The following is a 26,355-nucleotide window of genomic DNA, read 5'->3' as shown; positions in this document are numbered from 1 at the left end:
GACTTGTGGCAGGGGGGATGGGGACTGGGGAGGCAATAAACAGGACTCACACTCACTCACAACTGCTCACATGCACAGACACACACCACGCCCACCAGCTCACAGCCTTTTCTCCCTTTCTTTCCCTCCCTCCCAGCTTGCTCTTTGAGCCTCTCTCAGAATGAGGAAACAAAACAGACTGGGCCTGAAGAGGCCTGGATGGAAGGGAGGGTGGGCAGAGGGTGGAGCAGCCCCCACTGGCCCCACCCCCTCCCAGCCGGGAAAGAGGAAGAAGGAGACAGGGAGGCTGGGAGGTTTGGAGGACTGCTGGGGAAAACAAAGAGAGACAGAGACTGGGCGAGATCAGGCTGGCAGGGGAGGGCAGTTGGAGGCAACCAGGCTAGCAGAGGAGGGCAGTTGGGGGCGATCAGGCAGAGGCAGTTAGGAGTGATCAGGCAGGCAGGCAGAGATGTTAGGGGCGATCAGGCAGGGAGGCAGGTGAGTGGTTAGGAGCCAGCAGTCCCGGATTGTGAGAGGGATGTCCAACTGCCGGTTTAGGCCTGATCCCCCAAGGGGTCCTCGATTGGAGAGGGTGCAGGCTGGGCTGAGGGACCCCCCTCCCCATGCACGAATTTTGTGCACCGGGACACTAGAATATATATAAAAGCCTAAGCGACTGTTTGACCGTTCAACCGGTAGCTATGACGCACACTGACCACCAGGGGGCAGACGGTCAACGCACAGGCATGGAAACATGGACAGACTGATCAATCTCAGAGGGAAGGGGGGAGGGCGGGAAGAGATTAACCAAAGAACTCATATGCTTATATGCAGAGCCCATGGACACGGGCAATAGTGTGGTGAAGGCCTGGGGTGAGGCGGGGGCTGGGTGGAGGGGGGAAGTAGGGGATGTCTGTAATAATATCAACAATAAAAAATAAACAAGAAAGTCATCCTCTGAAAAGGCAAGTATTTCATAGTCAAGTTGAAGAGAACATCTGATTGCATTTCTTCTAAAATGGTAGCCTAACATATTCATTTTATTTAACTTTAAAAGTTAGTGAATACACGAATCACCAACCATTAAACATCAACTGCCTTTGGGGGCTGTAAAGAAACATTCTTTATCAGCTTACTACTAGTCTCCTTTTTTATGTTCATATAACCCTCTCTCTTTAAATATCATTTCCCTTTGATGACACCATCAACTCCATCTTATTTTTATTTACACCTACTGATGTCTGAAGCAGAGACCCTATTCACAGATAAAAAGGTAAGGCTCATTAGAAATCTTCTGAAATAAATGTCTCTAGAGACATTTCCTTGGATTTGTTCATATAGAAGCTTGCTGACCACTTTTATGCCCACTCCTACAAAACAAACATTTTCCTGAAGTTTATTATCTTCATTGGAATAGTGCAAAGACATCTGCCAACTTAGGGATTTTACACTACACTCCTTCTTCCAGCTCATTTATAAATATTAAATCAAATTAGTCCCACAGCTGATCTCTTGCAGCCTTACTATATTATTTTCTGTCATTCATAAAAGTGTCCTTTTAGCTCTACCAGTATCTTTTGTTTCTTATCTCCAAGCCATGTATAAGGAACCAGGACTAAACACTGGCCCCCAATTCCATGGTAACTCAATTTTCCCAAAACAGTTTTGGGTTTTAAAGCTTGCCAAACTTTTTAAAAGTTGAAATAGCATACACTATTCTGCTCCATCAGTGTGCTATTTAAATCCTCAAAGGACTCTAGTAAATTAAGCATGGTTTCTGGTTACAAAAGTGTTGGGAAGAGCTGGCCTGTGGCTAAGACGTAAAACTTGCTTTTATTTTATTTACTGTACAAAGCAGTACCCAAAAGTACTGATACCAGTGATGCTGGTAGCTGCTAACTTACTCAGGTTCTCACTCTCCTTCTCTGTAGATGCCTGAAGTTCTCTCCTAATGAGAATTGAGGGCCTCACTGAACCACTCTGATGCATCCTGACCTGCTGCTATTGCATCTAAACGTACAGTGGAGACAGTCCTGCGTTGTTCATGCTCCTTTTATGTACATTCCATGCCATCCCATGTAGTCTGTGATCTCTTTGAAGGCTGAGGCTTGGTTAGTTCCCTTTTGTACCACCTAGAGCACATTGTGGTACTTGTAATAATAATAGCTGTCAGCATTGAGTGCTTTCTCTGTGCCAGTTAATGTTATAAGCACAGAGGAAAAAGAAAACATGTATTGCCTCATTTAACCCTCCTAACAACCCTATGAGATAGAAACTATTATGATCAGCCTTTTTTTGCAGATGAGGAAACTGAGGCACAGAGAAGTGAAGTCACTTTCCCGAGATCACACAGCTAGTCAATAGCAAAGCTGGAGTTTGAACTTTGTGAGTCTATCTCCAGCTGCCTCTGTTCTTAACCATTATACTACTGTTGCTTCCTTAGAAATAACCCGTACTGACTAAATATTTGACATTTCCTCGCCACATTGCTTCATTGTATATGGCAATTTGCAAGCTACTAGTATTGTCCTACAAGGCTCACAACAGTGCCTGCAGCAATATCTCTACCTACTCAGCAGATTCCTGGGCTTGCCCTTTAAAAGCCCTTGGGGAGAGCCCTGTGTATGAGGTTTCTTCTCCCAAACAGAGGTCCACAGTATTGCTATTCAGTGAAATATTTACATTCTTGGGAGATAAGGTGTTGAAGTAGAGAAATAAATACCCCACCACCACCATGTCAGTAGACAAACACCAAAGGTGATTTGAAATCTCTTAGGAAAATGAATGTAGGAGACAATTGTGATTGACGTCTTTGTCACTTGGCTATAGCAATGTGACATACGTGATGTGTTCCTAGGGAATTTTACATAACATGTATGCTTCGAGCTCCAAGCCCAGAGGGATTCAGTTCGGGGTGTCTCCATAGTTTTGTTTTAATTAATTCAGTATTTCTTTTCCACTCGCTCCTTCTGTGCCACTGGTGCACATGGTTCGTGACAGGTTTTGCATGTGGATGAGCCATCACAGTCATAATTTTCCTCATCCAAAGATTGTTCAGAGTGTCAGGAATGGAGGCACTGTTGGCCATGGGGGATTTTAATAATGGGTTGTCTGCTCAGTACCACTAATCTCTAATTAGATTAATTGTCCTCTCTTCAGAATGTTGTTTGTTTCCTAAAGCTTTGAAATGGTTCTGGCAATGAACACTGGCCAGCAGAGGAGGGAAAATAAATAGAAGGAAGTCCCTACCTCTCATAGCTAAAGTTTTCTTAACTGGACATGTCGTGTGTGATGTTAGAAGTGTCACCTTTAAGCATTACATGTGGCATCATCTCCTTGCCCCATCTACTTTGGTATCCGTATAGCACAAACATGACTGCTATAATACCAAGAAAAACCTATTTGTGAAGTGAAATGGGGGTATGCTTCTGTTCAGGCAGATTGGTTGGGGATGAGGGAGGAAAAGGAGGGGGGTGAAACCTGTGCAAAAGCCATAAGAGAAAAGGAACCTAATTAAAACAGGACATCTGGGGGTGATTGTTTTGGGACAGTTGAAGCAAAGATAGCACTTGTAGAAGAGGAATAGAATCAAACAAGCGTAAAATGGGCGATCTTTTCTTCCCATTTCTATGCTGGCTGAGGCAGCAAGGGTGTAGTAGAAGGAAATCAAATTCAAATGTAGACCATTCCAAATGGAAGCACCCTTAAGAGATCAACGTATCCAATCCCTCGTTGTGTAAATGAAAAAACAGAAACCCAGAGAAGCACTTTCCTAACAGCACAAGTTGTTAGTGTCACAACTCCCACATTTAGAAGAGATTCCTTTCTTTAAAAGGTTTCCTACTAGTAAATGCACATTGCTGATTCTGACACTACTAGTAATGATTTAGGACAGGAAAGCTGCTAGAAAGTTAACTTGCTTTCTTCCCTTAGGCATTAGAAGGATGGCAAGAGTTTGAGAGCAAGTCTTAAAAGAACTAACCCCTCCCTCCAAAAAATTTGATTTCACACAAGTTTAATTTGCTGCCTGTTATAGACAGCCACAAACAAGTTACAGATCTCACATTCTCACATCGCCATCTAATGGAAAGATTGTAGTATTGCATGTAGCCCCTAACCCAAACAGTGGTTTATCAGACTGTTTCCTTGGAAAAGTACTCCTGTTACAATAATCACTGTGGAAAATGGGATAATTTAAAGAGCATAAAATAGCTTAAAAAAACCTAGAACACAGTGTAGAAAAGCCCTATTAAGAGGCCTATTAAGTTATTCTTTTCTCTCTCCAAAACTAAGCTTTAATTTATAAAAATGAACAGAAAAAAAGCAAAGGTGAAAATAGCTGAGTTTTGTAAATGCTTTTAATAAAGATGGCAACAATTTGATTCTTATTACTTATGCACATATTTTTATTGATATTTTTAGAGAGAGGAATGGAGAGATAGAGAAACCTAGATGTGAGAAAAACATCACTCCTTCACATGCCCAACTGGAGATCAAACCCACAACCTGGGTATGTGCCCTGACTGGGAAGTAGGGCAATGCTCCAACCACATGAGCCACACTGGCCAGGTCTATGCACATATTTAAAGAAAAATGTTTTCATAATTGTTGGCACAGCAACACCACTTTGGAGCAAATTTGGAGAGTGCTAGAAACAAATATATCCTTCATACTTCAAGAAATACCTGTGTTCTCAAGCAACAGACTTTCAGAAATTATGGATAGATTTCAATGGAAAGGTAGAAAAAAACAGAGAAGAAACCAGGGAGATGTAAACCCATTTATATCTCATTTAGTAGACATTAGCTATGTAAGGGAATCACTGTATCAGAATCAGTCCGTTTTTAGCCTATTTTCAAACCTCACTGTGAGGATGGATTAAAAGATTGGTCTTGGAATATAATAAAGAAGTCATTTAAACTTAGAGAAGCAAAGAATATTTTCTAGATGGTGAAGAAAGCTTGAGAAGTTGCTATCACTGCCATAGGGAGAAGAGTTGATGGCTACAGAGAGTAGCCCCCAGCAGAGAAAAGAAGGGAGAGAGAAAATGTCTGAGATTAGATCACCTGAATGTTTGTCTGAAGAAGCAAACTCTGCAGAGGAGCCTGGAGGTAAGGAGACAGAAAAGTACACAAGGAAGCAAAGGGATTCTTATGAGAACTTCAGTAACTGTGGGAACACTGGTGAGGACTGCCTCCTGGGCTTTGAGCCCTGACCATGGGCAGTTAGGATACTAGGCCAGGATAGGCGGAGCTGGCAAAGAGTTCTCTGTTGGGTGTCCTTAAAGGGAACAGACCAATGAGGAGAAGAGGACTCTGACCTAGTTTAAATCTTACAATAACAGGAAAAAAAACACCTCAACTTAAAAGCTCAATAATTGGGAAGGGAGGGATATAACAGAGCACAGTGTATGATGGGGGTTAATTATTCAATTAGCCCAAACTCATTTACCAACTCCTTCTGGCCCAGAGAATTAGGCCAGAAACCAGATGTTTTCTTATGCCACTGGAGTTAAACCAAAAGGAAATGATCTTTACCTGTCTTTTAAGTTGTTTAAGTTAGACTTGTAACTCATGAAAATTTCAGAGTTGGAATGAACTCTTGAAATCAGTCCAATGCCCTCCTCATACAGATAGGCAAATTGGGCCCCAGAGAGACCAAGCAGTAGCCATTCAAGTTATTATTGGTATTACTGCTGGTGGAACATGAATGAAGCTATAACTCCCCCCAAATAGAGGCGTCAAAAAGAAGGTCAGAGAATAGGTCACATACCTCAACAACACATAGGAACATTGTAACAAAGTAACTGATTTTCAAAATAATGGTTAATAATTAAATTTTTAAGAGGTGAAATTCAGTTTGTTGCACAATTTACTTACTGAGACGGTGAATACATAAGACATTTTAGAAAGGCCGAGTCAGGTGATGGAAAAAGCACTGGTCTTGGAGTCAAGACACAGACAGGTTCAAAAGCTGGTTCTACCACTTATTCAGTGACTTTTAAAAAGTAATTAAACCCTGATGAGCTCCAGTTTTCTCATCTATAAAATGGGATAATGCCACCTGCATTGGTTTGAGGATTAGTTGATGAAAGAATGTTAGTAAATTGAGGTACCATAGGCAATGTGCTTAGAAGAGTGCCCAGCCTATCTATCTATCTATCTATCTATCTATCTATCTATCTATCTATCTATGAGGGCTGTTATCATCATTATCTGAAAGCACCAAACACAGTGTGTGACATGCAGTAGGTGGTCAATAAATGTACTTTGAAAAGGATGTCTGGAGAGAGGATCAATAAATCTTACAATGAAAAGTTAGGGGAAGCTTCAAATCTGCTCATCCCAGCACTGAGAGACCTTGAAAAATTAGAGAGTCTCAGTTGTCTAAGTATGTACTAGATAAAGTATGAGTTGCAGCAAGGGTAGGAATGATTTAGAATTTGGGAAAATGAGCAAGGCCAAAAGTACCAGAGCTTTCCTTAGTATTATGATTAAGCAATGACTTGTGAGTAGGTAGCACTGAGCATATAGGCCTGGCGAACTTTTTGGCAGAGATGTCCAAAAAGTGACAGGGCATCTGAGAGGGGGATTTACTGGATAGGACTTCAAGTGTTTCAAAATTAATTTTAGTCCATTGAAGAACAAATCATTTACTTGGGCCGACATTAAGTTTCCCAAGAGACCAACTTTGGGTGTCAAAAGCCTGTTCCACTCTCTCCTCCTGCCACATTCCATATTCCTTCTCTCTATTATAGACAACTGGAGGCCCGGTGCATGAAATTCATGCATGGGTAGGGTCCCTAGGGCTGGCCGGTGATCAGAGTCGATCATGGCCTTCTGGCTGCTGGCTGGGACCCCCTTCCCCAGCTGCCGGCTGCCAGCCGGGGCCTTCCTTTGTTCCGCACCACCCCTTGGTGGTCAGCGCAATCAAACTCCCAGTCTCCTGGTGGAACTCCTGAGGGGACAATTTGCATATTAGGCTTTTATATATAGATACTAGGGGCATGGTGCATGAATTCATGCACAGTGGGGGTCTGGCTGGCCTGCCCTGATTCGGCTGATTGGGCCAGGCCAGCCAGGGGGAGGGGATGTGGGAGGTTGGCCAGCCGGCCCCGCTCCCTGGTCAAACTCCAGTAGAACTCCTGGTTGAGGGGACAATTTGCATATTACCCTTTTATTATATAGGATTCTGCTTCCACTTTGTATAACTGTCACAAGTAATGAATTAGATGGCTCTTGAAAACATCCACACACTTTTTCAAATCTCTTCAGAACACTGTTTTGTTTGTCTCTGGTACTCATAGGGTCCACAACAAGCATCCATTCGTCTTTTAATTTTTTTTATTTTTATTGATTTCAGAGAGGAAGGGAGAGGGAAAGATAGAAACATCAATGATGAGAGAGAATTATTGATCAGCTGCCTTCTGCACGCCCCTTACTGGGGATCGAGCTTGCAACCCGGCATGTGCCCTTGGCCGGAATTGAACCCGGGACCCTTCAGTCTGCAGGCCAAAGCTCTATCCACTGAGCAAAACAGCCTAGGGCAAGCATCCATTCTTTACTGCAGTGATCTTCAAAATTTACTGCAGTGATCTTCAAAATGAAAAATAGGACTCTCAAAGTCAAGACCAATTGTGAGAGAGGTAAGTCTGAGTTAGGGAAAGGTAATACTTGTGGATTTTTTTCCTTGCACATTTCAAATATATGCGGCAACACCAAGGAAAGTCTCCTAAAATGTTGCTTTGCATGTCCTACTGAACCTCATTGTGAACCGCCCAAGATCATGAGAGAAAGACAAATTGTTTCCTATGAATGGGTTCTGCTGAAATACTTTTAAAGAAGGCTCAAAATTCCTGCCACTGTTTTCTGATGCTCCTCTTGTCTTAGCCACAGTCACTTGCATGTTTCAAAACCCATGTCCTGAGCCAATGGTGACAAAAGCAGGAAGGTAATAGCTTAGCAGACTGGTCTATCAGGCCCAGTCTCTGGAATTAGTCTTGGCCCTTGAAACCAGTATTTCATGTTTTTGGAGCAAACTGTAGATGTTTAGGCATGACTTCCACTTGCCAGCTAAACTTCCCCAGGCTGTATGACCTGAGCTCTATCCTGGTTTCCTGTTTGCATTTGTCTGTGGTCATTACTATGCTTTACCTAGTGCCTGGAATACAGTAGGTAGTCAATAAATGTCTGTTGAACTCAACTGAGACCGAAGGCCTTACTCAAAGCTCAGCTTAGCTTGTGGAAACTCTGCCCTACTCTGCCCAGCTCTTGTCAGCCTGTTTCTGCTGAGGCCCTTTCCCCTAAAACTGCCTCTACTGACTGAGGACCTATCTTTTACTAGATTTTTGTCTGGGCCCTGCCAAGGACAGCTACCACTTTGTCCCACCCATTAGATTGCACCACTTTGTAAAGCAATGCTTACCTAGAAAATGGTAGAGTTCCTTCCCTGTGCCCCAGGGAATATCATTATTCAAGTGGTGGGTCACTTTCCACTTAGGCCAGCCACACAGGTGAGTTCCCACAGCCCAAGCACCAATCCTTCCAGCCCCTGTGCCATCCCCATAGACCAATCACTAGTTCCCACACTGAGCTTACTCCAAGTTACACACCTGCTATTAATATTGATTTGCATCACAAACCCTTTTCTAATAGTATAAACTTGAACCCATTTCTGGGTCTGACTAAATGACATGTCACAGTTGTGAAAACAAATCCTCTGACATACCTGTTATATTTGCTACATCAAGACAATAACTTTGAAAGGGTTACAAATCTCAGTTTTTTGGGTCAGAGAAAGAATTTTCTGTCTTCCTTCAGGAACAATGCAAATGCTCTCCATTCAGTACTTACCCATCAATTATCTACAGAGCCCTGTGCTCAATCACAGAACCCTGGTAGTTGGAGGTCTGGAATTTTCCAATGTTCTGGCACATAATCTTCAGTTTGAACTTCATAAACTACATCCTGGTTTTGGCTTTGGCAAATCTGGTCCTCAGAAAATGAAATCTTCACTTAGTAACTGTGTTGGAATCCCCTGCAAACCTGTGATTCAGAGTATGCAGCTCCGCTACCTCAAGACCCAACTACAGACACACCATCTTACATCACGACCCCTCAGAACACCAGCATATAGTGGCTGATGGGAAGGAGAAGGGATTGGCAAGAATAAGGTGTTAGACTTGCCCAAGAACACTTAAAGGTCTTGTCCGCAGAAAGTACTGGTAGAAATGCTACTTCTGCTGTCTTCCCTTAATATCATTCCTAGAGTCCCAGAATCCAGGCTGCAGTCAGAGCCATGAGGTAGAAGGAAAGACACTCAGCAAGTCGGCCTTGTGGAAGAGAGTGGTGATCGTGGGCATGGGCAGAGTAACTGGCACAGAGACACAGGGGAAAGTGCTCACCTCTGCCAGTATCTGACTATCAGAATAGCTCTGCCCTTGGCAGGTCCAAACCTGGCACTGTCGCTCTCTAGTTGTCAGCCATAAAATAAAACTAAAGAATAACAGAGGGAAGAAAAGGTGAACTGAAGTGTAAACCACCCCCACTCCAACCGCCCCGGTAGCTGCAGGTGTCCTCAGCTCCTCAACCTTTTGCACCTGCTCTCCTGCTGGAACAAGTGGCCTATTGTGCGAAACTGTGTGCATGGAGGTGCTAAGCAAACAAGAAGTGACTCTCCTGATCATAAAGTAGCTGGGATTCCAGGAAAACTTTACTAAGCCAAATAAAAGTGATTGTAAAGCACTTGGTAAAATATAAACTGCTACTTAAATACTTAAAAGTCCACAGCAATGCACACAAGGACAACTAGATCAAAAATTACCTTTAGCCTGTAGGGTCTTCGGAAAGAGTGAAAATTGTCTCCCTCACTCAGTTTTTTTTCCCTCAGCCACTTTGTATTTCTCTTCTCTTACTTGCCTTCAGCCCTTGGCACTTCCCTAGATGTATCTCTTCCCATACTGATAGATTTCTGTGGTTAGAGGGTTTTTAATTTTCATTCTGGTGGTTGTGTCAAATATTATTTGGAGCAACAGACGTTGAATTCTATGTCTTTTGCTCAGAAGCCCATTGGGGTTATGTGGTGCTATGGGGCAGACATTTTCTTTAAGGTGTAATTATGTGAATTTCACCCAAACTCTCCAATATCGGAAACTAAAAACAACTCTGACAACATGTCAAACAGCCAACTTATCTGCTCCTCTATAGCCCCAAAGATACCTTGAGGAGTCAAATGAAGAAAGAACTTATAGTTGTCCTAATGAGAATGATTACACCCTGGGGCTCCTTTTGAATTACTTTCACTTTGAACTGCTTGGGAAGCCATCCAGGAAAGAACTAGAAGTTCAAAGTCATCAAGTCAGTTTTATGGAATTCCTCCTCCTTTCATACTCTCTCCCCCTCAAATATTCTTGTCATAGAATCTCATAGCCTGTTAGAGCTGGAAAGAACTTTAGAGGCCATTTTGTTCAATCCATTTTTAAAATAAAAGACTGAAGGATAATGACTTGCTCAATATCACACAACAAACCCATGGTAGAGCTAGGACCCAGGCTGGACCCCTAATCTAGAGCTAAAGAGGTTTCTTCTTGCATAAGCTTCAAAGCTCCATAGGGGATACACAGGCAACAGCTTTATTATAAGAGCCATGTGTGTAGAGGAGATTTGAATGAAAGGCTTGCCTTGGAGGTGGGTAAAGGTCATCAGCTCTTTCTCCCAGGGGATGCCACCTTATAGCCTTGGAAAGATCTGAGAGTAGAGAAACATGGTAAGAGAGGCAGGAAAGGTACTGCTACTTTAGTGGACCTGGACCAAGAAGAGACCAAGGAAAGGAGGGGACTTAGTAGCACAGGCCATGGAAAACGTGGACAGAACTTCCATTCCAGGTCTTCTGGACTAGAGAGGAAGGCAAGCTTAGATCAGGATTCCCATCAAGAACAGGAAGAAGGCAGGAGAGCTTTGAACCCATGAAGGAGACAAGCCAGATATTTCACAGGCAGGGCAGTGTAGTGGGTAAGAGGGCATAGACTGTCTGAGTTTGGACCCCATCTCCCTTAGTAGTGCTGTGGCTTTTAGTAAGGAACTTCATCAGTACAGTGGGGATAATAATAATGTTCAGCTCAAAAGGCTGTTGTGAGGATGAACTTATTTAATTGCACAAAGTGCCTAGCACTGTGCCTGGCACATGGCAAGCACCATAGAAATGTTAGCTGTTATCGTCATTAACCACCTCTACTGTTTTAGTTCTGCTTTCTGAAGTTTCACTTCACCCTTAGACAGATTTGGGGGCGGGGGGGCAAAGGGAAAGGAAAAGTGCTCAGAATGCTTAAGGAAGAAAAAGGTAAGAGAAGTTCAACAGTGAAAGTAGAAAAACCAACAGAATGGGTAAGCTGTAGCTCTCCCAGTAATCCCTCATCCCTCCGATGTAAATCCCCTACAAATGCACCTTTTCCACATATTTATGAGCTGCTAGAGGCATAACCGTCAGTAGGTGACCAAATCTCTCTTTACCGGGATAGAAGGGTTTCCTAGGACTTGAGACTTTCTGTGCCCAAACTGAAAAGTCTCTGGCAAAGTGGAACCATTGATTGCTGTAGGAAATTACTATTTGCTATAACCAGAGCATAGAACACTGTTGTTAGACGAGACTTTCTTCGTGCCTATGAAGAAAAAAAAGTTCTTCTCTGGTTAATATCTCCCCACTCAGCCCTTTACCCCCACCTTTCTTCTGAGATTTGTCAGTCTGTTCCATGCTTCTACGTCTCTGGATCTATTTTGTCCTGAATCTATTTTGTTTATTTTGTTCATTAGATTCCACATATGAGTGAGATCATGTGTTACTTGTCTTTCTCTGGCTTATTTTGCTTAGCACAATACTATCCTGGTCCCTCCATGCTGTCTCAAAGGGTAAGAGGTCCTTCTTTTTTACAGCTGCATAGTATTCCATAGTGTAAATGTACTTATATGCATATATGCATAGCCCATGGACACAGACAATAGTGTGGTGAAGGCCTTGGAGGGGTGAGTGTGAGTTGAGGGGGTCAATGGGGAAAAAGGGGAACATCTGTAATACTTTCAACAATAAAGAGAGATAAAAAAGAATAAATGAGATGGTGTATATGAGAAGAGTTTGTAATCTGTAAAGCATTATAAAAATTAAAATTAATGATGATGATGATGATGATGATAGAAGTTAAAATAAAATGAAAAGGTAATCTCCTACCAAAAAAAATTTTCTTAAATAAATGGATTTTTCAAGGGAGTATTACCCAATTTGAGGAAGATGGTCATTAGCAGGACATTCATACAGCAATAGCCTCATTATCAATGATTCTTATTTGTTTGCTTTGATTCTCTACTGCTGCTTTCTCCAAGTTATATTCCCAGCACTGTTATTATATGTGTTTAAAAGTAATAAAACTGATTTATTTAAAAATGCTCTGTCACTCAGATTTTTCATTAATTTAAACAGATGCTCCCAGCCATTAATGTATTTCCTTATCCAGGGCCAATTGGCTTATTCAGTAGCATGGACCAAACTTGTTTAAAAATAGAATTTGTGGGGATAGATGCATTTGCTTAAGGAAAAAAATTAAAAAGTAATATTTCTGAAGAGATGCATAGAAAGAGATACTCAAGAAGCTGCCAATGGGGCCGTATTTGTAGAGAGAACCCAGTAATGCTGTTAATTAGCCAACATTTATTCAGAGTAGAACTTCCCTCTGTATTTGATCTACTTTTCTACAACTCACCTAAGAAGTTATGAAGGATGTTTCATAATTTTCAAAGATGTTTCATATACATTTTTATTGGAAGCTCACAACAACCCTATGAGGTACGCAAGGGAGGCATTAATTTCACAATTTCACAGGAGAAAACAAAACAGAGTTTAAGTACCCTGCCCAAAAGCACACAGACATACCATAGGGATGCTAGATTCAAGTTTGTTACCAACAGGTATGTTTGTTGGTTCATCGGTTGGATGCAATAAACATGTATGGAGAGTCTACTCTCTTCCAGGTAAACTAACAATGAGTAAATTTAGATAGAATAAACAGTACTTGTCTTGAAGGAACTAGTAGAAGAACAGTGACAGACATGTGATACAGGGTCACTGGTGATATGCTAGGTATATATATCTACATGCTGAGGGGGTCTTTAACCCAGACTAGGGCACGGAGCAGGAGGATACAGGCTCCTCAGAAGAAATGCCACTGAGTTAAGGATAAGTAGGAGTAAGCCAGGATGGTCCTTGTTTTAGTCCTCTCTAATAGTATTTGGAAATTAGCTTTTCAGCCTGAGTTCTTGTGTAGCACCATCCCCTCCAACATGTCCCTCCAATCCAAAGCTGGTATATATACCCGTCTTGGGTGAGGATGGTTTTTACTCTGGCTTCTGTTGAATAGGAACTCATTTCAGCTCTTGACCTGAAGCTGTTCCTCGAAGAAAGGAAGGGGTCAACATGGGCAAATGAGTGGTTCAAACCAGGGTGGTTTAAAATCCATGTGACATGTGGATCAGTAAAATATGGGCAAAAAGTAGGAAGCAGTTGTGATCCTGGAGCTACAAGTTAAAATAAAGTTTCCTTCATGGGGGGAAAAGAAACTCCATTATAAGGTAACAAACCCAAGGATCAAAGCTAAACTCAAAGAAAAGAATAAAATTCATTGGCTTGAAAAATTGGGAAAACATGTCTGATTTTAATGATTTCTCTCTTTTTCCTCAAAGGTTAACCCAAGGATAACAGAAAGGACTTTAGAGCATAGGTCAACTAGATTTGATATTCAACTAGACCAATTCTGGCTTACAATGTAAGTAATTTCAGAAGACTACCTGGGTTAATCACTATGAAGTCCTAGGAGGAACTATTGAAACTTCAAGGGAGGAAGGTCAACCAGTACATACTCTCAGATGCAAATAACTTTCACTTGATCCCTAGTAGATCCAAATGCCCACATTTTGCACCAAGCAGGACCAGATATAGGGATTTTGATGTGTGTGTGTGTGTGTGTGTGTGTGTGTGTGTTTGTGTTTTGTTGCTGCTGTTGTTATTGTTTTGCATGAGACAGAAGAAATAAGATAATAATGAGAGGGAGTGGGTGAAGCTGTGGATCATTGAAGGGAGCTAAAATCAGACCTAACTCCATCTATCTTCCAGTAAAGAATTACAACATCTGTTTTTACTTGGCTTGTTTTATTGAATAACAGCAATCATAGCTAAAATTTCTTGAGGGATTACTGTGTTCCAGGCACTATACCCTGCATTTCACAATCTCTCTGAATCCTCTCAATAATCCTTTCAAGTATAAATTAATAACTCCACTGTACATAAGGGGAAACTGAGACTCAGATAAGAGAAAGCTAATACATCCTGGAGCAGAAATCCCCCCAAATTGTGCGCTGAAACCCACTACTTTGATGATTTTTTATGATTGCCATGAAACTTTGAAATTTGCCTCTTTGTGGTTTTTGTCAATCCCATCCAGCTCAGTAACATGACAGAGGAGAATCAAGATCAGCTTAAGAATGAATCACAAAGGGAACTAAAGCATCATGCTACAAAGTAAAGTACAAGTAGCTGTATAAGCAGAATTGATAAGCTTCAAAGTCACAAGGGAAGTATAAACCCCTATAGGAGGTGTGCTGATTATAGGAGGGGCAAGTTAACCACACATGTAGAACTGAGAAAAAAAGACTCAGAGAAGAATAATTGCAAAGACATATAGAGAAAGACATACAGAATTGAGGCCAGGTCAAGGAGAGGTGGTAGTCAAGTATGATGGGGATGGTAGGCCTGACAGTTTGGCTGTCCTGTCCTCAAAGTGAAGGGTGAGCCACGCTGAATCCAGAGGTGGTTGAAGAAACCTGATAGAGCATTAGTTGCTCGGGGTTCATTAAAAATGCATAGAAAACATTGTGTTATACCTGTACAATAAAATATTATTTGGCCAAAGAAAGTAATGAAGTAATAATACATGCAACAACTTGAATGACTCTTCAAAACATTAGCTAAGTGAATGATTCCTTCTATGTAAAAAAAATCCAGAATTGGTAAATCCAGAGACAGAGAACAAACAGATTGTTGGTTGCCAGGCGCTGGAGAAAGGGGAACACGGAAAGTGATTAATAATGGGTAAATGGTTTCTCTTTGGAGTGATGAAATGTCTTGGAACTAGATAGAAGTGATACTTGTAGAATATCGTGAATAAACTAAATGCTACTAAATTGTACACCTTAAATGGTCAATTTTTATGTTATGTGAATTTCACCTCTATAAAACACACACACACACACACACACACACACACACACACACGCACACGCGCGCGCGCGCGCAGTGTGTGTGTGTGTGTGTGTGTGCGCGCACAGGAGAGTGTGTGTGTGTGTGTGTGTGTGCGCGCGCTCAATAAAAACAGGTAGAGCCTCTGTTGTGATGCTTCTGAGGGGAAATCCCTGGACTGCTGAGAAAGGATGCTTGTTTATTCCCCCCCCCCCCCATCCTTATCAATAAGTTGTAAACTCCTCAGCAGGCATAGGCACTGGATTCTACTTATTACTGTATGCCACACAGGATGTAGTATATAACAAATACTAAATTTTTGTTGAATGAACCTGAATTGTCAGATGTTAAATGTAAAGACAAAACAATTTTTCTCTCCAACTAGGTTTTTTTTTAACATGTAGAGGTTTAAATAGTTACACTAATTTAACATTAATCTTAATAAAACAATAAAATGAGGCTTATATATAGTATTAAGTGGGGCTTACATACAGAATTATGTACAGAATCATCCAGAAGAATGAAAATTTCATTAAATTATCTATATACTAGGGGCCCAGTGCACAAATTCGTGCACCTTGAAAGGAACTTTGGGCCGTGAGGCTGTGGTAGGCACAGGAGCGGGTCTTGGCCCATCCTCCGTGCCCCTACCCAGCCCCTCCTGCCGTGGCCCTCAGCCCTTTGTCTGCTGGCAGCCCCGCTCCTGCCATTGTCACTCCCATGTGCTGACAGCCCTGGCCCCACTCGTACCGACTGACGACACAGAGTGATTGGGGCCGGTGCCAGCAGCGGGTGTGAGTGGGGCCTGCATTGTTAGTGGGGGCGAGTGGCAGCTGCTGCCCCAATCGCCCCTCAGGAGCAGAGGGAGGTGGAGAAGCCCTCATGGGTGATCAGGGCTGGCAGCTGCCGCTCCTACCCACTGATGGCACCAAGAGATCGGGACCGGCAGCAGGTGTGAGCGCCGGGTGCGACTACGGCACACAGGAGCAAAGAATTTTCAGTAACCACCAGAGGCTCACCCTGATGACAGCAACTGGTGCCCTGCCTTGGTCTGGCACCCCTGCTCACCGGCTCCACCATCCCACCGTGGCCAATGCCCGCCATGTCCCGTTCTCTGCTGCCTGCTGCCAATGCCCACCATGTTCCGTGCACCCCCTGGTGGTAAGCACATGTCATAGCAACTGATTGTTCAACCATTCCGTCTATTTGCATATTAGCCTTTTATTATATCGGACTAGAGTCCCGGTGCATGAAATTCATGCATGGAGAGGGTCCCCTCAGCCCAGCCTGCAACCTCTCCAATCCGGGACCCCTCGGGGGATGTTCGACTGCCTCTCACAATCCAGGACTTCTGGCTCCTAAGCACCCACCTGCCTGCCTGCCTGATCACCCCTAACCCCTCTGCCTGTCTGCCTGATTGCCCCTAACTGGTCCCCCGCTGGCCTGATTGCCCCTAACTGCCTCTGCCTCGCCCCGCACCCGGGACCCAGGATTCCCTCCTCCGGCCAGATGCAGGCACCCAGGACCTGGGCTTCCCTCCCTCTGGCTGGCCACAGGCACCCAGGACCCGGGCCGGCTTCGCCCTGGCCGGCCACAGCCGCAGGCATCCGGGACCACAGGGTGGGTGGCTTGTCCCTCTCCCGGGCCGCAGCCTGGCTGGTCTCCATTCCTCTCTCAGGAGCTCATTTGTTCCTGGCTGGTCCTCATTCCTCTCACGAGCTCATTTGTTCCTGGCTGGTCCCCATTCCTCTCACGAGCTCATTTGGGCCTGGCTGGTCCCCATTTCTCTCTCCCCAGTGTTGAGTGTCTGAGCAGTTACAGCATGATGACATGAAGGTGTGATGACCATTTGCATATTAGCTCTTTATTAAATAGGATTTGGCCTAACAGTTCTAAAAAGGTGTTTAAGAATGTATTTACTAAACTGTTCATTCTTCATATATGTATTTTCAGTGCCAATGCAGTTAGCTTACTTCCATGGGTTCTTTTCTCTTGGTCTTAGGGATTCTCTAATTGAAATGCTCTGCAGTTTCACAAAGGCAAAAATTGGAGAATTTTCTGCTTTTGGCAATTACAGGAAACCTTTGCCCACAGTATAAACAGTGGCTTACATGAAAGAGAAAATTTCATATAAGTCAAGCTTGCTAATTCAAAGATTCTGACTAAATCCTGGAAGCCAATATGGGGTGATTGTGGGGAGGTGAGGACAAATGATAGGCTTATGTGGTACTCCCTGAGACTAGATCTGTGAAAACCCTCTCCTCATTTATCTTTCTACTGATTGGATTCATAAGAGATAAAAATGAAAAGGATGTGAAATATGACTTTATTTAGAGATACAATGACTTACTTAACTTTTTAAAAGTTGAGAGATCTGTACATCCATAGTAGGGGGTTATAAATAGCTCTGCTAACATAGCTGATATGGATATTTATATTTTCTTCAGTGTCAATATATTTTTTTAATCAGGTATCTCCACTGGCAAGTCTCATTCTCTATTAGGATCTTTGAACTTTATAAATTTTGTTGACTAAAAGAAAAATATTTTTAAATAAACACAAACCTAACCTATAAAAATAACGAAGTTACAATCTATTGACAATATGAAGTTGCAACTGTTACTTAAGACTAAATTAAATGAGAAATTCAATGAAAAGCTCTGAAAAGGTTTTAACTATATATAGATGAGACATGTAGTACAAAACTAACCTTAATAAATGGTACAAATAGAGGGCACACACGTCCTCAGGCTACGGAACTTCATATTATTAAATGTATATTGATAAGTAATTTCTAAAAAATCTAGTTTGACACTATTCCCTAGTCCCATCATTGCATTAGGTCAGTAATTTAAGTATGAGTTAATTATAACCTGAGGGTACTAACAACAAAAGAGTTACTTCCTGGATTACATTATCCTTATTCTGTCTACTAATATGCTTGATTTTCTTTCTTCCTCCTTTCCTCTTTTTGTTGTCTTCCTGTCTTCCTTCCTTCCTCCCTTCTTCCTTTCCTTCCTTCCTCCCTTCCTTCCTTCCTTCCTTCCTTCCTTCCTTCCTTCCTTCCTTCCTTCCTCCCTCCCTCCCTTCCTTCCTTCCTTCCTTCCTTCCTTCCTTCCTTTCCTGGAGAATATATATCAACAATTAAAGTTGTTTAAAAATATTTCTCAGAAGTATATAAACAGGAGTTTGGAATAATAGCTTTTTTCCATACCATAATACTTATTTTATTATTTTGTTCAATACCCTAAGATATGTGAAGCTAGCATATTAAACAAAAATATTTCAGTCAACAGGGTTATTTTAATGGAACATAGGTACATTTAGCTAACTTTGGACCCATACAAATCTAACAGGCTTTGGGTTCCACCAAGAGGACTTTCTCGGCCACAGGGCAACATCCTTCACAAAAGTATACTGGACATGAAGTAGGATATATGAGCAAAATTCAATTTAAAAAATCCCACTAATTTACAAAATGTAGGTGTGGTCAGAACTAAAACTGGATCTTTGCAATGAACTAAAACTGCATTATTTGCTTTCAATATTCACAACAGTGAAGAAACCAATATTAGTGCTTGATATATATTAGGTGCTCAAATATTGGTTAAATGAGTAAATAAATGGATGATTGATTGCACTGATAAATAAATATATTGTAAACTAAAATTTCCTTTTTAATAAGAGATAATTATTAGAAGATATGCTGCTTAAAACAAATTAGTACTCTGGAGTTGTTCATTTTTCACCATACTAACATACTAGTAGGTGAGTGACTGGGATGGTTTCTCATCAAGTTTACGCAAGAACCATATATTTGACCTTTGGGAATTTTCTTTTTAATACTATAGTTTATGCCTGTTTTAAAGCATCTACTTTATAGAAAGCCAAATATCAAATGCTTTATTCTGACAATTCAAAAAATATGTCATAATAGGTATATTTTCATGATTCTATTTAGTACCTGATGAGCTTTTAGAATGATAAATATACACTATTCCTCCAGAGTGCAGTGGACTGTCTGGGACCATTAATCCCTCCAGCCTGATTTGAATTTGCTACAGGAAAGTATCTTCAGGCAAGTTCAGTGCCTCATAGAGGGTGGCATCCAACCTCAGTCTCATTAGCATCTCCTTCTCACTGTCTCAGTTCAGTAAAATAGCTTAGTCGAGAAACAAGCTATTTTCCATGCATGTGTTTTACCTTGTATTGAGAAGAGGAGGGTAGAGGGTAGAGGGTAGAGGGGGAAGGGAGAAAGAAGAGAAGTAACCTGAATTGAACTTCTAGTGTGTACCAGTCTGCTAGGGGATTTAGATTTATGACCTCATCTAACAATTACAATGACCCTGTGAGATATCCTTCCCTTAAAGAGAAGGACATTCAGCCTTTCTAAGTAACTCACCCAAAGCCACACACAGTAAACAGCGGAACTGAGATGCAAACTCAAGTTCCTCTGACTTCAAAGCCTTCCTCTGTCCATTACATTACATTGCTATTTAATTCCATTTAGCTTCATGATTAATTATCCTATGTCCTGATATTGGTTCTCACTACAATGTACGCTCCTCAAAGCAGGTAACTTGCCTGTCTTGTTCACGCTCATATCCCTAGCACCAATCATATCCCTAGCACCTAGTTTGGTGCCTAACATATAGTATCTCAAAACATAAATGTTGAAAGTATGAATGAATGAATGAGGAAAAACACACATATTGTCAGAGGCAGAGGGGTTCTAATACAACCATACCATATTTTAGATGGGGAAAGCAAAGCTCAGAGAGGTTAAGTCACTTGCCCTAGATTAAGCAACTAATAATCCATAAAAGATTCAGAACTCGAGTTCAGGTCTCTTCTGTACATCCTCTAAAACATGCTACCACTTGTACAAACATTTTTAAAAGCATGTTCCTTAACTCCATGTGGTGTCCTAAGCATTCAGCCTCCCTGATTTAATTCCTTAATTGCAAGCTATTCCTTATACATGCAAAGCCAATTAGCCCATTAGAATGAAAGCTCTGTGAGGACGGGAAATTTTTCCTGTTTCATTCATTGCAAGATGACTGGCAATTAGAAGGTTCGCAGTAAATATTTGCTGAATAAATGAATATATATTATTTCCTTTCCAGTTATGAGCACATTCTTCATCGATGATGAATGTTAAAACAGATTATACTAACAAACACACAAATAGTAAAATACTTCATTAAAATTGCTCAGTGAAATAGTACTCCTTTTCCCCCCTTTCTTCTTTCCTTCACCTTCATCACTAAAGCAGGAAAAAATAACGGTATCTATTTCACAGGATTGGTGTAAGGATAAAGAGAGTTAATAGAGACAAATACTTACTATTGTGCTTAATATGTAGTTAACTCCAATAAATTAAAGCTATTAGTATGAATATGATTTCTTCTAATCAATCAATGAATATGGGCCAACATAATTAGGAGCTGGAAGAAGCCAACAATTGAATATATAATTCTCTATGTGCTTCCAAGTTTGTAAATTCTGAGGTCTATAAGTTACAGAAAGCATCTGGCATGTCATAGATGCTCATATGTATGTTTTTCCTAAAATTTTTCTTGTGAAATTAATGGAGGTAAGAGAAGACATAATTATCCTTGAGATGGATGTATGATGATTATTCCTCAGACATTGCTATATTTATCATTCAAAAAAGATTACCTCTCCACAAGTTCTTGTCCATTCCAGCAAAGAGTATCGTTTTCGGCCACAGGGCTATGGCTGCAGATGTAGCCAGGCAAAGCACTATAGAAGCTGATGAACGATTTCAGCTTCTGAATTAGTTCCCTGAAAGAAAAACAAAACATCTGTTCATAAGAGGCAAGTAAACCCAGTATGAGAAAAGTTTAATTTCCTTATCAGCATGACAGAAAGGCTCTACCAGGCTGATTAAAGCAATAAATGAGTTTTAAAGACATTCTTGGCTAAAAGGCCACAATTTTGTTTTTTACAAAAATCAATAAAATTATATGAGAAAAAAGTTGTCTGCCATATAAGGTGCTGTTCCTATCAGAATGATGATTTAATTCCACCCTTCGTGTTCTAACATATTCAGCTCCTATTTTTTGTTCAGAATGCTGTTACCTACATTCTCAAAGGTGCTGATTACAAGGCACACTGGAGCACTACATATATTTTGGTTTCTGAGTGTAATTGAGTGCATTGATTGTAATTTACAATGCTATTACCCTAGAGATGGCCCCCTTCCATGTAGGCTCTAGCTAATAGTTGCAGATCAGAATTGCAGGGAGCTCATAGCAGTATAAGCTCTATGAAATTCTGATAATATAGTCAGAGAAACTGCTAGAGAATGAAGGTTTTTTTGTCTGTATATTGTGGTTAGTTCCTATGGGAGGAGGGAGGAGAGAGAAGGGAGTGGGTTCTAGTATATTTTATTATTTATTTGCTTTGGATTTTATGCTATATATGGTAAGGAGAGAGAGAGAGAGAGAGAGAGAGAGAGAGAGAGAGAGAGAGAGAGAGAACACACACAAATAATCAAATTTCTGGCCTATTTTCTTGTTACTGATATACATGAACACACAACATAAAACATTACAGATTGGAGAGGTGTAGATATGCTTATAGAGAAGTATTAAAATATCTATGCAATAAATAGCCAGTGGTAAACAAAAATAAAATACTTTTTATTTTCTAAAGTGATATTCCTGGTAGAAAGGAAATTAAAGAGTGCTTCATATCCAAGTCTATCTTAAGTCTCTACAAAGTTTTTGGAGAGTCTGCCAAGGAATTTGCTGGCAGTGGACTAATTATTCAATTCTGTCTCCAGGCTAAGAACGGATTCGTCTGATATATAGGTCTCTGGAGGAGCCATAGGTCTGAATCTCATTTGGACACTGGTGGGAGTCCTGAGCCCAGAAAGGCCTTTTGGGGTTGTTCTCAAATCTGGCCAAAAGAGGGAGACTGGTAGAAATTATTTTCTTGTATCTAATGCCATTTTCCATTTTATTACCATAAAACATTTCATTTCAACTAATGATTTAAAAGACAGAGAACTTATAATAATCAGCACATCTTCACAAAGGCTTGAATTACAGTAAAGCAGAGTGATGGACAGAATAACTCAAGAAAGGTTATTGAGATATATATATAACTCCTGATACCCCAAAAGTTGCTTCCCGCTATGCTCAAAGCCCTCACAGCTAATTTCTGGTGGCTGAGCTCCATCAGTTTCCAAAGTGAAGAGGCTCAATACAGGGCTCTGAAAATAAAAGTCAACATTATAGCTTCTCACAGAGGAAAAAGATGGGTTCAATTAATGCTAATAGGAGAGATGCTCTGTTTTACAAGGTAATAATACAGTCCCCAAGAGTGGAAACTGAAAGACTAAAGGCTGAGGCTGAGTAATTCCCCCCTCTCCATGAGGTAATGGAATATGGCTATTAGTCTCTAAGAAGCAATGGCTCACTCTTTAATGAAAGAGTTTCCCTTAGGCCTCCTCCTCCCTCCAAACTCTCTCACTAAACGTAGCACATGGTAAGAAAAATTGAACTCATAGAAAAGCCTTCCAATTTGACTTCCCTAGAAGTTAAAAAACAACAACAACACTCTGAACATCTCCTAGTCTCCTAACTCTTGACTTTTTTTTGGTAATGATAAAGATCACCAAAAAATTGGTGAGGGTTCAGAGAGAGTCTATCTAAATGTTAAGAGGATGAGGGGCTACGATAAATGTGAGACCTCATACTTTAGTATGGAAGGATATTAATTGATGGGAACAAGATAAATGTTGAAAAAAAACACACAAAGAATGTGAATAATGTAACCACAATCTGGGTCATCAAATTCTAAAACTCAGGAGAACCTTTTTGAAAATTAAACAAGGTAACTTGGGGAAATAAAAGGCCATCTTACTTTATAGGGTACTTATTATCATCACAGGGCATAGAAGATGAACCTGGGAAGATATTGTGTGTGTGTGTGTGTGTGTGTGTGTGTGTGTGTGTGTGTGTGTTTAAAGATTTTTTATTGATTTTTAGAGAGAAAAGAAGAGAGAGGGAGAGAGAAACATTGATGTGAGTGAAACATCAATTGGCTGCCTCCTGCATGTCCCCTTAACAGGAATCTAGTCCACAACCTGGGCATGTTCTCTGACCAGGAATCGAACATGATCTCTTGGTGCATGAGTCGATGCTCAACCACTGAGCAACACCAGCTGGGCTATAAGCTTTTCTTCTCGACGGACTTGTTCACTGAGTTCTTTTTTATTCTTAGTGTATATTATTTCCATTAGAACCTGCTTAGAATCCAAGGTGAATCTTATTAGGAAAAACCTAAGAATAATGAAATAAATGCCAGTTCTCAAATAATTCCCAGGGCCTATGGGATGAGACAGTACCCACGTTTGGGAGAATAAAGAGCAGGGTACCAGCACATCTAGCAAACTGGCCAATGCTTTTGAGTCCTCAAGTATAGTGTTATATGCAGGGCATTCCTTCATGCAAAACCTTCTAACACTGTGAGAAAATAAACCTTGGTTTCCAAAAGAAAATTTGATTTTTGAAAATAAATCCAGAAATACTATTTTGCAAGGTAGAAGAAAAACTTTCTAAACTGTTGAGGAATTAATGAGCTTTTCAAAAGAGAGTGACAACAGGTGGGTGATAATGTCCTCTGATACCATAGCCAGAAAGCAGCAGAGAGTGACAGGGGTAGTTTACCTCCTACTGAGTTTACTGAGCCTCTCTCATTTCTCCTCTTCATTTCCATTCTTTCCTAAACTTGTTCTGGCATGGGAATTAAGTATATTTTATTTTTATGTTTTCTTAAATGACGCTTTCTATTGCCATGCTTACAATTTTTAAAGGAAATCAGTTGAATATTTCTTTCTCTCTTTCTTTAAAGCTGAAACTGTCTTTCTTTAAATTAAGTGACATACTAATTACCCATATATGCCTCAGTCAAGATTTCTTTGTGCTAGTAACCCATGACAGACTACAAAAAAATCTCCACCCACGAACTAAGGGCAGTCTGCTTAACTTAATTGTCCCCAGAAAAAAAAAGATAGAAACTTTGGACAATTAGTTGCCCGTGGTGGGAAAAATAATTTGATTGAAGGGCATGCTCTTTGATTCCAATTTCACTTTATTCTAATACATACATGCCAAACAAACCATTTGACACATAAATAGTGGGGCCCATGGGTATCACTTAGGACAAACCAAACACTTGCTTACAGCAGTCTGCTCAGGAAAAAAGAATCTCTTCATAGAGGTTTCCATTCAATGTGTTAAATGTGGAACTAAAGGACAGGGCCCCTTTGCATGCATGAACCATTTTGAAATATTGCAGCTGGGTGCACATGATCTTCCCTGGAGGGATCTCACCATCCTCAAGAGAAGAGTTCCCATATTGGGTTGTGGGGGAAGGTATTTCCTTTGCATTCTTGCAATGGTTTGCTTGGGCAGGCATCAAAGCAGCACTAATTGGAAATCACTAAAAGTAGAAATAGCCTTTCATCCCAAACTGCAGATCTGAACACTTCTCCTTTATCATTAAGATTATTTTTCTCTCAATATAAAGTAATATGAGCTCATTAATCTTTAAAAAATGGAAAACACACAAAAGCACATAAACTAAAATAGTTATAACTGAAATGCTGCAGGGTCATGCTTAATGCTGCTGCAGAGAAACCTTCACAGTCTGACCCCAAACTATAATTTTCTACCATTCCAAAGATTAGCCAATAATTTTTTCTCACACTGTTCCCTTTGACAGAAACACCTTTTCTCTCGTCCGTCTGTTGAATTTCTACTAGTTCTTCAAGGCTCAGCTCAAAAGTCACCTTTTACAAGAAGCCTTTCTTGACTCTCACAGGAGAGCTGCTAACTTCCCCATCTATAATGCTGCCATACTTTTGTACATAACTGTTTTGGCACTTTCTCCTAGTGTATGAAAAGTATTTATTTGTGTGTATGTTCACCTAACTAGGCTAGGAGGAGCTCCTCCTATTCATCACAGCCTAATCCTTACACAATACTTAGCGTATATATGGTGTTGACAAATGTTGAAAGAAGTAGAGTCCAATTTAGGGCAGAATGACTTGTACCAGACCCGAAACTCATTGATTTACTCAGGGCATACTTTGCTGTTTTGTTCAGAGGGTGGAAAGCACCATTGAACTTACAAAGCTGCCTAGCCAAACCAGAGCAACAATCTGAGAGAGTGCGAGTCAGCATTGATTTGGACCAGGGAGCTGAGATCAGCTTTTGTTCTTTTCTTTCTAGGTCATTTACTAGTGTCACCTAATCTATTGCCTCTATAGACCAAGTCAGAGGGAAAAGGGAGGAGGAGGAGTGCAGGAAGGGGACGCTGGAACACACAGATGTAATTTCACAAGGGTGGAGGGACTGTGTGACTTTTTCACGGGTCAGCAGTTGGGCCAGAAGCTTGGTATATAAATGCAGGGTGGACTATTCAACTACAGATTTGGGGGTTCAGGAAGGGAAAGATATTGCTTATGTATTCTACCAAACTTTATGGAGGATATGCAAATGACAAGGAAAACAGATCATAAGGGAAATGGTGAAAGAGACATTCAAAAGGGCAAAGAAGGAAGAGGCTGACATCTGAGATGTGCTGAAAATATTAGAGTTGGAAAGGGCTATGAAAATCTCATTTCTTCCATTCTGATTGTATTATTGTACATCTTGTCCTATCCTCACCGCTTTAAATTTGATGATAGATATTTTCAATATTGATACCTTAAAAGGACATTGGGTCCCATACACAGGCCACCAGTTGAATATGAAATCACCCTTAAATTCAACTAAGTTATTTCTAAGATTAGTTGTGTGTTGCACACTACCCAGCTGGGGGCAGACAAAACAAACAGATGACTTCTGAATGCTACCAAAGGAATCCTGCATTTCTTTGTGTGCTGTTATTTTTAATAAGGCAATGAGCTTTTCAACTCATAATCAGACTCAGTCAAACAGCTTGCTCACAACCTCCACAGACTGAATGCTACAATAGGGTTCCTTTCCAATTATCATATTTTTAACCACAGAGGTTGGAGTTTGAGCATGGGTTTGAGGGGTGCTGGCAGCACATACATTG

The 26,355-nt window shown here is 40.9% G+C and overlaps 1 protein-coding gene across 1 annotated transcript in view; it reads right to left on the bottom strand.

Annotated features, from left to right (window-relative positions):
* The window catches only part of GPC3 (glypican 3), a 404,846-nt gene that overhangs the window by 111,718 nt on the left and 266,773 nt on the right, over positions 1-26,355 (bottom strand). Inside the window, exon 5 of the mRNA XM_006082075.3 lies at positions 20,938-21,063. Coding sequence (XP_006082137.1) covers positions 20,938-21,063 — 126 coding nt within the window. The remainder of the gene's footprint in view (positions 1-20,937; positions 21,064-26,355) is intronic.

Source organism: Myotis lucifugus, unplaced genomic scaffold (assembly GCF_000147115.1).
Source record: "Myotis lucifugus unplaced genomic scaffold, Myoluc2.0 scaffold_2, whole genome shotgun sequence".
NCBI lineage: Eukaryota > Metazoa > Chordata > Mammalia > Chiroptera > Vespertilionidae > Myotis > Myotis lucifugus.
Note: the sequence above shows the minus strand (reverse complement) of the source record. Positions and strands in the feature narration are given on the sequence as shown.